The sequence below is a fragment of the Tachypleus tridentatus genome, chromosome 8 (assembly GCF_004210375.1).
Source record: "Tachypleus tridentatus isolate NWPU-2018 chromosome 8, ASM421037v1, whole genome shotgun sequence".
NCBI lineage: Eukaryota > Metazoa > Arthropoda > Merostomata > Xiphosura > Limulidae > Tachypleus > Tachypleus tridentatus.
Genome location: NC_134832.1, coordinates 12,581,143 through 12,594,751, shown reverse-complemented (window position 1 = coordinate 12,594,751; position 13,609 = coordinate 12,581,143). Strand labels below are relative to the sequence as shown.

At 34.3% G+C, this 13,609-nt stretch overlaps 2 protein-coding genes across 2 annotated transcripts; both read left to right on the top strand.

Moving 5' to 3' along the window:
- The first annotated feature begins 10,336 nt into the window (after positions 1-10,336).
- Positions 10,337-10,801, top strand: LOC143223875 (protein FAM200C-like). The gene has a single exon (XM_076452348.1). It carries the CDS (start codon positions 10,337-10,339, stop codon positions 10,799-10,801), a length of 465 nt encoding a protein of 154 aa, XP_076308463.1.
- Positions 10,802-11,652: 851 nt separating this feature from the next.
- LOC143223873 (protein FAM200A-like) lies at positions 11,653-12,066 on the top strand. Its single transcript, XM_076452347.1, has one exon. The coding sequence runs from the start codon at positions 11,653-11,655 to the stop codon at positions 12,064-12,066; it is 414 nt and encodes a 137-aa protein (XP_076308462.1).
- Positions 12,067-13,609: the final 1,543 nt, after the last annotated feature.

The window sequence follows — 13,609 nt, the reverse complement described above, 5'->3', positions numbered from 1 at the left end:
GCATAGGTGCTCTTTGTTGTGCATCAAATTAAAGCTCAGTCATCACAAACGGAAATGTAACATGGATTTAAGTAGTATGATCAGTTGAATGCATAAAAATGTGCTGTACCGTTGCTTTAAGACACTTAACTGTGGTTTTCAAGCTGTGTTGTACGTTACCGTACCCGGAGCACTAAAACAATATATTATTTGCGAAATAATAAGACTAGAGGATACTAGGATATCATCTAAACTTGTGATTACTATCAAAACCAGAAAACATCAAGATATTGTTCAAAGTTAAGCTAACAATCAGTAATAGTTATTTAGCCCAGATGAAAAACCATTGAGGCAGAGTACATTCCAACAGAGAGTTCGTTTAATTTCATATGCAGAGAAAAGCCCTAGAAAGAGTGTAGAAATTGCACGTGTTATTGGTAATTTGTAATATACCGATTGTTAAGTTTATTAATCACAACCAAATTGACTGGAATGAGTACTTACCATACATTATGAGAATGCTCAAGGCAACTGAACAGAGTTGTACAGGCTATTTGCCAAACGTTATCTTGTTAAACAGGGAAATGATGCTCTCAGGAGTGTAAGTTTAAGACTTACAAGTTGAAAAGAAATTAGGTTGCTAACTCAGCTTATAAAAAGAAAGAGCTAAAAGTACTTTTCTAGCTGAATAAAATGGGCCTCATGAATTAAAATTGGAATTAGAAGCAAAGGAAAGCACTGACAGTTGAGTGACCTTTCATATGCCTCCCAGTCAATATGAGTAGGAATAGTCATTCATTAAAGGCTAGGACCGCAAGATATAGTAAATTTCATGCCTAGTATGTCAATGACTTGCACAACTGAAAGTGATAGTTAGGAGTTTGAAAACGCCATTGAAAGAGTATTATGACATTTGCTTTCTGAAATTTCTAGTGGTGTAGTAGGGTACAATGTATTCTTTATATTTTATGATTACCACAACATTATGCTGATCGGTATAACCCTACAAAGTATACCGCTTCTTACCCACCAACCTCCTCCGTACATACCCGAAAAATGCACAGTAATTTTGCATGCACTGGAAGAGTTGTGTTCTCTCTGAGTATCAGTTAATATATAGGAGTAACAGCACAAGTGTCAAGCATTGCTGAAGAAAATGTTATCAGAAAAGACATAGCTCAAATGAATCCTGTTAGATTATTTATTTTGTGATGCCTGTGAAGAAAAATTAGTTCAAATTGATGGCTCTTGGAAGACAACATATAATAAGACGATAGCTACTTAGATGTAGCTTTGAAAAGCAACTGAAGAAAGTTAGTGTAGTAACTTTTTATGGAAGCCAGAGGCAAAGTGTTATATGTAACTAGAGTATATGACAATGTGTAATGGTGATGTACAAATATACATACATACATACATACATACATACATACATACATACATACATACATACATACATACATACATACATACATACATACATACATACATACATACATATATATATACAGCAATACTCGTGTATACATAACTATATGTGTTTGAATTTAGACGATAATATTTATGGTATATGAACTTATCATGCATTTATAGCTTCTTATACTAGGGTTGGGAATCTGCAAGTCACGAGCTCAGATCCTGTCACCGAATATGATCGTCCTTTCAGCCATATGGGTGTTATGTGTTACAGACAAACCTATTTTTGTTGTTAAAAAGTAGCAAAAGAACTAGTAATTGATGATATTGATTAGCTCCTTCCCTCTTGTTCAGCGTAGAAAGCCCTTGAGTAGCTTTGACTGAAATTTAACAAACAGATAAGTCTCTTATAATATCATAGTGTTTGTTCTAAACAAAATGTTCTCGAAAACATAAAGTTGGTTTCATCCGAATTACCTTTGTTCATTTATTATTTTCGCAGTAGTGAACCGTGTGCAATGTCAGCAACAGCTAGTATCCTTCAGTAATTGTTAAGTTGGTATCAAGTGGTTATGGACTTACTGTGACGTAAAGCAAATGATTAGTCACATGCATGACACTAGCTGCTCATATTAAATGAGGCGTTTATTGCAAACTAACAAAAGTTGCTTTTAGACAGTTTGGAATAGAATATTAAAAGAGAAGTAAATTCAGTAAAACTTACAGTTTTATGTAAGGAAAATTAAGTATAGACAGTGTCATTATGTTTAGCATTATAATAATGATTTTGCATTTCACTTTATGTCTAGTCATATTATTCCATTTAACAATTTGATTCACTTCATAAAAGGTTCAGCATTATAAAAACGGGAAGAGTAGGGTTGTTTCCACACTCCAACTTATCCAAAAAAGAATATTGTACTGCACGTCGAACTTCTTAATTACTGTTATAAAACAACTTCGTTACAGATGTCTTTGTACAATAGTAACTGTTTATGACAACTTATACTGGCTGCAAGTAAGTCATCATGAATTGATTTTCAACCAATTAATATTTCCATATGGATGTTGGAATTCTCACGCATTATAACTTACCTCCGATGAGTCTCCAGTTTATCATGTTACGATTTCAAATGACCTGAAAACTGAAGTTAAATTTATAAATTTGAAAGTCGTTATGCATCATATTTATGATATTTATCAACAAGATTGATACACAAATATACTTTAATATACAACTAATATTACAGTTTGCAATAATATTTTTAAATATTGTTATAAGAGCTAATTATTTATGTACAAAAGCTTTAGAAATTACATAAACAATATTAAGTCCTCTATCCGGTCTGGAACTAAATACTTTATCACAGCTACACTTAGCTTGAATGCTAGTTAGCTCTGTTCTTCACACATGTGTTTTGTTGGGGGGTTTTCAGTGAAAGTATCTAATGTCCTCCTAGGAACAGTAACGCCCGAAATTAATCCACTGAAATTTGTAATGTTCGAAATTTATAAACTTTTCTGGTCAAATATCTGTAGGTTTCCGATTAATAAGCGTTTATCACAATTATATCTTCCGAGGTTTGTAGTGTACTGACTGTAGCTACAAAACAATATGCTATTGCTGTCTTTTGGCACGTTGATTTTCAATTTTTAAGCAAAAATCTCGAACGATCACTTAAAAACAATATTAGAATAAGCGCGAGTGCTTTTATAAAATCATATTGTTGATTCTTACACTCGAGAATCTTCTACAAATTCAGAGAACAGGCGGGACTTGAGCAATACACAACTAACAATATACGTTACATGCATTAAGCTGAAACAAACGTAGATATTAAAATAAATGTATAAAAGTAAATTCGTTACAAAATTTATTGTTTCAACTAGTTCTAAACATTGCAATACAAGAGGATAACCATCCATTCTTCATTCATATTACCACTGAATCAAGCCCCCCCCCCCCAGTGGCACAGCGGTATGTCTGTGGACATATACTGATACCTGTGGGGGTCAGAACACAAACAACCCTTTGTGTACCTTTGTGCTTAATTCTAAATAAACAAAACAACTGAATCAAACGCTATTATGCAGTATGCCAAGCAACTGCGCGTTGTGTAGGCTGTGGAGATAATCAACACGTATCACAATGCACTAAACAAATCCCCAAACCTAAATGCTGTAACTGTGGGGAAGAACACACGGCAAACTATAAAGGATGTCAAAAGTCCAAATAAATTAAGACACATATATGAACTTAAAAATCCAAACACGCGCAAGCCAAAGACACACATAATCCAAGAACAATCAAAATAAACTACCACTCAGAAACCAGAAAACAACCTGCACCACAAACACACGAGTAAACTCATATACTGCAATAGTAAAAAAAACATTACACAGTCAGGAAAAACCACCAACAATTAGTGAAGATTTACCTAAAACAACTGAAGTCACACACAAAACCACACCTATGAATATTGAAAATACATTGACAATGCCATTTCTTCCACTTTCTCTGATATAATGGCCGAATACACAAATTCAAGTAATGAAAACAGTTTAATAGACATAATCATTTAAAAAAAATATGAAAAACATCCAAAAATACCTACCACAAATCTTAGCATATATCATGAACTCTGTCAATCATGGATAAATTCACAGTACTACACGTCAATATCCAGGGTGCTGTTGCTTCCAAGAAGCATAAGATTGAAGATATAACCAACTCCATAAAACCAGATGTCTTTGTAATTAGTGAAACTGCCCTCTATAACTACCATAGATTCAAAATAAAAGGATATTCAGTCATCTGACAGGATAGACAGGATAAGAGAGATCCAAACAGAAGAATATTATTACTGTATAAAACTGAACTTATAGTTCAGGAACTAAGAATACCTTCCTCCAATGAATCAGTGGTAATAAACGTAAGAACTCAAAATAATACTGAAGTAACAGTGGTGGGCATTTATTGCTCGCCTAGCAAAGTATTAGATGCTAATCTATTACATTCCATATATAACCACAACCCCAATACAGTAATTATAGGAGATTTAAATAGTGAACATATCACATTCAACTGTAGATGTACAAACCCAAATGGTAAAATACTTTATAAATTTCTGGATGAAACTAATATGATCTTGTTAAATGATAGACCACCGACACATATTTCGTACACACATGGCACCAGTGAAATACTGGCCTTATGCTTGTGTTCGTATAATATGGGTCGTAAATTCGTAAACTTATCTGTTGGTCACGATATAGATAGTGACCAACTTCCAGTCTAGTGAATCTTCAGTCTCACACCCCACTTAAACAAAATGAAAGTAAAAGATAAATTAAATTATAAAAAAGCTAATTGGCTACAATTTCAATCAGTTATAGACCAAATTTTACCAATTGAAGTACTGAACTTCGCCGCGGACGCATCAGATATAGTTGCATATAGTCATGTAATCTCTGAGTGCCTAAAACATGCAGCCAACAGTTCAATACCGAAACAAATACACTTCACAACAACACACATATGGCAACCACATCAAGAAATAATACACCTAATAAAAGAAAGAAGAAACCTACGCAGACAGTACAGTACATAACATACAAAATCAAAACCCAACACTAAAAACACAAAGAAACACTATAAGAAATAAAATAAGACATCGAATCCGACAACAAAAAACAACACAGTTGGGACACCTTCTGCTCACAATTAAATCACAAAACAGATCCAAAACAATTCTGGACACACTTGAAAAGATATAACAAAACAGGAAAAACAAGCAAAGAGAACCCACCACTCCAATTACATGGCAAAATAGCTTACACTAACATAGAAAAAGCAGAGATATTTAAAAACCACCCACAAAACACGTTCAAAACACACCATGAACCTGACATGAACAGATACTTTTATAATAAAGTCAATAACTTTATTGAATATAACAAAACCATATACATGCAAAAATTCCTAGTAAACACAATAATAAAACCAGAGAAAACAATAGACTGCAGCATTCATCAACTAATAAAAGATATAACAGTAACGGAAGTACTAACAGCTATCAAAAACAAAAACAAAGCATCTGAAGATGGTATACAAGCCATCCTCCTAAAAATGGTACTCAGAAACTATATGAACACCTAACAGCCTTATTTAACATAGCATTATTAGCCGAATATATCCCTGTTTCTTGGAAGGAAGCTGTAATATTAATGTTCCAGAAAGAAGGAAAGCCAGCAAATAAAGCAAACAATTACCGCCCAATTAACCTAACCAGTTGCAACGGCAAAAGTTTAGAAAGAACAATCAGTAACCGACTATCTATATACTTAGAAGTAAATTCAAAATTACTCGAAATTCAAAACGGATTTAGAAAATACAGACAAACTACAGACCACCTAATCAGATTAACAAAAACAATTACAAATAGCTTTAACAAAAACGAATGCACTGTAGCTTGCCTTTTAGACATCAAGAAAGCATTTGACACGGTGTGGCATAACGGATTACGCCACTGGTTAACGGAAATGGATTTACTCCACGGAATTATTCGCTGGCCATCTAACTTTCTGGACAATAGAACGTGTAAAGTAGATGTGAATGGGGCCCACTCAGAGTCCTTTTCACCTGAGGCAGGAGTCCCACAGGGAGGGGTAGTTAGCCCTATCTTATTTATCATGTATGTGAGTAACATGCCACTGTCGGACCTAAATTTAGGTTTTGTATAACAATTTGCTAACGATGTAGCGGTCTGGAAAAGTGACCCCACTCCTTCAATATTAGCAACAAACCTCCAAGCAGTCCTGAATAATTTAGAAGAATACTGCCAGAAATATAGAATAAAAATAAATATTCCGATAAACCAAGTAATACTATTCAGCAGATTAAATAAACTGAAAAATGATCCACTAAAGTTATATATGAACGGATCACTTTTACAGACTGCTACTTCTGCTAAATTCTTAGGATTAACGTGGATACAGCATACAAACAATATCCTGATTAGAGTCTGGAAAAGAGAAACTTATGCAAGAAGTCTTTCAGGTAAAAAGGTACATCACTTTATAATATAAAAAAAAATCTACAAAACATACATTAGACCTATAACAGAATACGCATCTCCTGTCTGGATAAACATAACACAAAAACAATCACACAAACTACAATCTTAACTTCAGCCTATAAAGTGTGTGTGTGTTTTCTTATAGCAAAGCTACATCGGACTATCTGCTAAGCCCACCGAAAAGAATCGAACCCCTAATTTTAGCGTTGTAAATCTAGCAACATACCGCTGTACTAGCGGGGGCGCCTATAAAGTACCACGTAATAGTTCATGCACAACTATGCAAACATAGAGACAATATCTGTGAGACTCTTGCATAATGCACTAAATTATTTTAATAAAAACTGGCATAAAAATGATTTAATGGGTGATCTCGATAGATACTACGTACATGATGAACATAGTCCTAAGTACCTCTCTCCTATAAATACATATTTAAGAAATATAAATCAAGATGACCACCATGCACTAGACGCTTAAAATTAGTACTATTATAGTCATAGCTTTTTTATGTTTTATTTTTTCCTTTCTTTTTCTTTTTATTTTATTTTATTTTGTTTTTTTATTATTATTATTTTATTTTTCCGATAAATATATATGGAAAAAGGAAATATATATATACATATAAGTGGAGAAAGAAAAATATATATATGTACGAATAAAAGTGAAAAAGAATAAAAATGGAATAAAAGAGAAAAATAAATGGATAAAGAAAAAAAAAGGCAAATCAAGACAATACATGGATATTGCTCTGAAAAGGGCCAAAGTACTGTGGGATACTTTGGCTCAAGCACTACAACAACAGCAAATTCTTAATAGTAGCCGACATGAAAGCTAGGGATGGAGGAAGAGGTCTTGTGCACCTGACCCTCCTGGGTATTTAAAAATTCAACATACCCAAATACCCACAAAGAAGCGAAAGCGCTCTCATGTGAGTGACAACATTTACTGTACAAATATGCTATCAACTGGACTTGATATGGCTGTGGTTCTCAAACTTTTCCACTTTCAATGAACCAAAGACCAACACGGACCCTCTTTGGTTTACTGTTACAAGAAAAAACAACTCACTAATCATCGTACGTAACTAACCGAGAGCTATCTGCGCCAGCAGTCCATAATTCATCAGTGAAAGACTAGAGGGAAGGCAGATAGTCATCATCACCCACCGCCAACTCTTGGGCTACTCTTTTCCCAACGAATAATGGGATTATAACACCCCACAACTAAAAGAACAAGCATATTTGGTGGAACAGGGATTCGAAATCACGAGCCTGAGCTTGCGAGTCAAACACCCTAACCTAGTGACTTTTATTAGACTTAACGGGAAGAATGGTGCTGCTTTCTATAAGATACCAATGAGAAGATATCTTTATCCAAGCTGAAAAGCTTCAGTCTCATGTTGGGCTCCACATTCAACCAGTTACTCTTTTTTGTTTTCAACCCAAGAGCGCAGATAATCCAATTTTAGAGTTCTATGTCATTGGTAATGATAATTGATGCTTCAGAGACGATCTTTTTGTGAGACATCAAGCGAGTGGTAGGAATGAAGGTTCTGGCCTGTTCTCTTGTATGGCCACAGCTATGGAGTTGAGCCTAAGTGACTTGAATTTTAGATCAGTTTTGATCTACCAGGAGAACCCTCGCGTATTAGTTTGAGAAACACTACACTATTACAACTGTAGTGGGTGGCATTAAAAGTAAATTCTGTAATTTTCAGAAATAAATTTAAGACGGTATAGAATACAATAATTAACTGTTAGCTTATGTCAATATATATTTCTAAATGTTACCTTTACAAAGTGCACAATAATTTTTAATTTGTAATTCACAAGTTGATCATTTCTGTTTTGTTTTGTTATGGTAATGAATTTTGGTAACCTACAATTTTCACTGTCTTTAAAAACATGTGAAAGTAGACTGAATAGCTGTTTCGACGATAGTTTGCATGCATGAAACGAATATGAAATTGGAAATTGACGTTAAAAGGACATTGAATTGAATTTGTTTGTAACTATCCTTATTTATCTGTAAACAGACTCGTTTTTATTATTTTATAAGTATTTAAAAGTTATATGTAATTATTTTGAATGCAGTGAGTGTTTTGTCATCACACAAAGCTAAACAAGCTCAGTCTACCACAAATATCTAAACCCGACTTTTATCATTATAAGCTTTCAAGCTACGGTTGATTCGCTTGAAAGCTCAGTAAGTTACCTCTAAAATTATTAGAGCGTAAATATTACAAATTTTAGTATATTAAATGCATCTTTTTTTAAATTTTGTATCATTATACTAGACATTACAAGTATTTTCTTACAAAAATTAGATTTATTGATTATTTTTACTAAATATTTGTCTGTAAATTCATAGAATCGGCCTCAAACTGAGCATTTCAAGTGTAAAATGGTTTTTATTTTAAAATAAAAATACATTTTTTCACGTTGTATACTTCAGATTTAATTTACTTAACTTCTAAAACCTCTTTAATGAATATCATAATTTTAATTCCAATAAAACTACGTTTCATCTCTTATTTTCTCTGTAATAACAACACTATACAGACTCGGTCTATGTGACTTACCTGGTACATACCCTATGAAATAGGAAATAACTCTGCATTCCCCATTTTTACTTCATACAACTGTGTAGCGAGTCTGATTAAAATCATGAACTATTTTTTTCGTTAATCTAACCCAGTAGTTTTTAACCTGGGGGTCGTTTGAGGTTTCTCGGGGAGTCACGGAAGGTTCTGGAATAATTGGGGAAATCACGGAGCAGTTTGAAGTTTTTTTTGGCAAGTGCCTGTAACTGCCCACCAATGAGAAACAAGCTGAAGTGCGGCAGTTGAACCACGTCGAAATGCTTGTTGTGCAACCACCTGTCTAATTTTGAGTAACAATTTTCATATATTACAATGTTTTGATTTGCCTACACTTTTTAACTATATAATATTAATACATCGAACTTAAAATTAAAACATCAAAGTTTCCATCGTATTTATTACATTTTATCATTATATATATATATATATATATACTGGAAGCGGAAAATTTTTGGCAAGATAATTTGGCCCTTGAACAATTCGGTCTCAAGGGAATTCGTCCTCAAGATAATTAGGTCTTGAGATTATTGAATCTCAGGATATTTCTGCCTTAATTCATTTGACCATCAAAAAATTTGCCTGATAAACCTCAGCAATTAAAAAGAGAATTAATTTGTCCACGAGACTTATATTAAATTAAAAAGACGGATAAAATTTTACCATACTATATAAAAATAAAAAATATTTCGTAAATATATATAAATATACTTAAAAAGTTTTTGACTAATTGATTAGTGAAATATCGACTCGACTCTTTGGCAAGTGACTTATCGACTCCGACTCCCGACTCCAAAGCACTGGCTTTTACTTCTATGAAGTCAACTTTCATCTCAATACCACTTGTATATTTTTGAGGTCACAATCTTTTTTTCACTGTTTTATAATTTTTTATCCAACAATTTTTGCGCCTCTAAAATTTGCCGCTCAGAGCAAGTGCTTCACCTTCATATACTAAATTCGAATTAGAGTCCATGTCAGAATCGCGATGCGATTCATCCCCACTATCCTCACTAATCAACGTTAAAATTCTATCCAAAACTTCTTGAGGGGTATAGCGCCGTGCCATACTGTAGATACACAAGACACTTTTCACACAAAAAGCACTATTTTTGTCTACACAAGATCGAGTAAAATTATTTATTTTACTATTATTATTTATTATTCATTATTTATTTCTTATTTTAGATTCATGTCTGCAAGTTTCTGAAACAAAATTTTATTTTATTTTTTATTTTATTTTCTGTTTTCTGTTCCCAATATGTCTGCAAAGAAGCGTACATACAATGAAGCCTTTCTCAAGAAGGGTTTCACAAGTATCGTTCAGAACTCTGTGGTCAAGCCGCAATGCGCCGTTTGCGGAAAGGTTTTGAGTCATGAAAGTATGAAGCCAAGCAAACTGAAGGTGCATTTTGAGTCTCTTCATAGCCAACTGGTGGACAAAAGCTTGGACCATTTCAAGCGAAAAGAAGCTTCTCTAAAGGCCAGTCGCATGGACTCCACTGGTCACTTCGCTCGTCAGGACAAAGCAGCGTTGGAGGCTTCATACAGTATTGCTCTAAAAATTGCACAGACCAAGAAGCCTCATACCATTGGTGAAGATCTGATTAAGCCTTGCATACTGGAAGCAACGAAGGCAATTCTTGGAGAACAGCAGGCACACCAGTTGAGGGCAATTTCCCTGTCGAATGATATAGTCAAAAGTCGGATCTGCTGCAAGTTGTGACTGCTGTAAAGAGTAGTCCTGTGTATTCATTGCAACTGGATGAGTCGACAGATGTTGCCTCGTGTTTCCAGCTCATTGTTTATGTTCGCTATCTTGACAGAGAAGTTATGAAGGATGAGTACTTGTTCTCTGAGCCAGTGGCCACAACAACTCGTGAAGAAGACATTTCAAAATCCTAGAAACCTTTCTCCTTAAACATGGGCTAAGTTGGGAAGCACTTGTTGGTCTGTGTACAGATGGGGCTCCTTCCATGATTGGTTGCAAATCCGACTTCAAAGCCTTCGTGAAGAATGTCACTCCGCTTGTCTCGTTCACTCATTGCATGATTCGTCGTTATACGTTGGCGATGAAGACTCTCCCACTTGGACTTCAAGAAGTGCTCATAGACGTTGTGTAGGTTGTGAACCATATCCGAGGGAGCGCAACAACTTCAAGAGTTTTTAAAGTTCTTTGTAAAGAAATTGGCGCTGACTTCTCTGTTCTTCTGTTTCACACGGAGGTACGTTGGCTCTCACGTGGCAAAGTTCTGAATCGTGTGCTACAACTTCGAGAGAAAATAACGATGCTGTTGAAACAAGGTCGTACCTCGAAAGATGACCATTTCGTAACAAAGGTTGCCTACCTGGCTGATTTCTTCTCTGAGGTGAATTCCCTGAACATTTCACTCCAAGGAAATATTGTAATGCTGCACACAGTTCGTGGCAAAGTGGCAGTGTTCAATTGTAAGATTTAACTTGATCAGAAACGAGTTCAGGACGGTTACAGAACGTTCTTCCCTCAGATGAAAACTATCCTGGCTTCTATGCCAGAAGCTGAATGCAGTTTCCGTGCAAAAAATCTCACCTCATCTTATGGCAGTGAATGACTTCCCAGGATTGGATGACCGCTGTACTGATGTGTGGATCTTCAGACCCTTTTCAGTGAAGGAGAGTACCATCATTGATACTGATGTTGCTGTCAAGGTAGAATGTCTTCAAATTCGTGAGGATACTCACATGAAAGTCGATTTTTCTGAACAAGAGCTTCCTACATTTTGGGCAAAACTGAAGGACGACTATCCTCTTCTTTCGATGCGTGCACTGACTATGCTGATCCAGTCCCCCTCGACCTATCGCTGCGAAGCTGGATTCTCAGCAGTGATGGCTCTGAAAACAACGGCACGTAATAGGCTTGTGATTGACGCCGACACGAGGTGTTGTCTGTCGAGTACTGCTCCTCGCTTTGATGGCTGCAAAACAATATCAACCCTCACAATGAGTGAATAAGTAGGTTTTGTATGATGTTCAGTAATTCCATGGATTCTGCATTTGTTTAGCACTTGTAGCATTTCTCAAGGTCATTTATTCGTAACATTTTCAATAAATTAGGATATTTATATAGTTTTGTTTTATTCTACCTTTACCCAAAGTTCACCATTACAAAAATTATTATGGGGGTCACGGTAATACCCTGGAGAGTCTCAGGGAATAAAACGATGAAAAAGGTTTAAGAACCACTGAATTCTAATCAGATGTGATGTTGTTTGTCTTGTTTTTGGAAACCATTTTGTAAATCAAGGAGTATTATTTTGGTGTGTAGGTAGGTTCTAACAAGTTTATAATTTTGCATTTTAGTTATTACTATAACAGTACGTAAGAAATATACAGAAAGAAACAATAAATCTAGTACTTATCTTTAATTTTTTAATATCTCTTCCGATGAAACATAACCCTGTTTTTTTAACGATGGTACTATTATGTCGATAATTTTTATTTATTTTATATATTCATTTAAAAGCACATATACTAACAAACATAAACATATAATTTCTAATAAATGTTATTCTTTAATTAGCTTTATACTTAAGATGTAAGTCTTAAAAATTCCATAAACGGGTTAATATGAACTTGTATGTCAAAGCTGAAACAGAATAATCTTGAAAGCTGTTGCGAGAATGAACTAGAAGAATCTTTCTATTGATTATCAATAACGTAATAGCAAATATGTGGGGAAATTATTGGAGATTTGAGAAAAAGATGATGTAATAGGAGAGTTTAGAAATTGAATTTCAGTTTGTGGTTTATATATGTATACCAAAATAAAATGGACACTATAAAAAATGAGAATTTGTTTGAATCTTATCTACACTACTAATATTTAGTTTATGTTAAATTCAAAAAATCATACCAGCGGTGAAGAAAGATGACGATGAGAAATATGAAGCAAACATATGAATGTACACAGATAGGTGATATTTCAGAATTGATTTAAATATGTCAGTATAGTGAATACTTGAAACCGTCGGTACTGGGTGAAATTCCATAATTATAAAAAAGGCGAAAAACAAAGACAACCGCGCATTTCACAGACACTTCATTAATTTCCGACCATAGTGTCTTCAGTAAAGGTATCATCAGGTACAGATCGAAATGGTTTGTAAAGAGCTTTAACCAGAACTAACCTTCACAATCACCTTGAGACAAGTTCGGTTAGAAGTGGAGAGGAGCTTAAATTGGTTTTGTCTTTTAGACCTTTTTCTACATTTGTTTTTAAGACTTTGTTTATTTCTAAAATTTTTATACATTTTGCAATTTTAATTTTCCGAATGAAATTGATATTAAGTTTTAATAACTCAGATGCAAATGTTGAATCCATTTTTCTGTGTAGAATGCACTCTAATTTATGTTTCTGTGTATTGGAATGTCCTGTATATACTCTATTGCAGTCTTGACACGTAATTTGTAAACGCTACTGATGCTGTACTTTTCAACTTCGTCTTTATTATGTAATAATGAACAACGAAGAAGTTGAAAAGTACAGCAAAATACG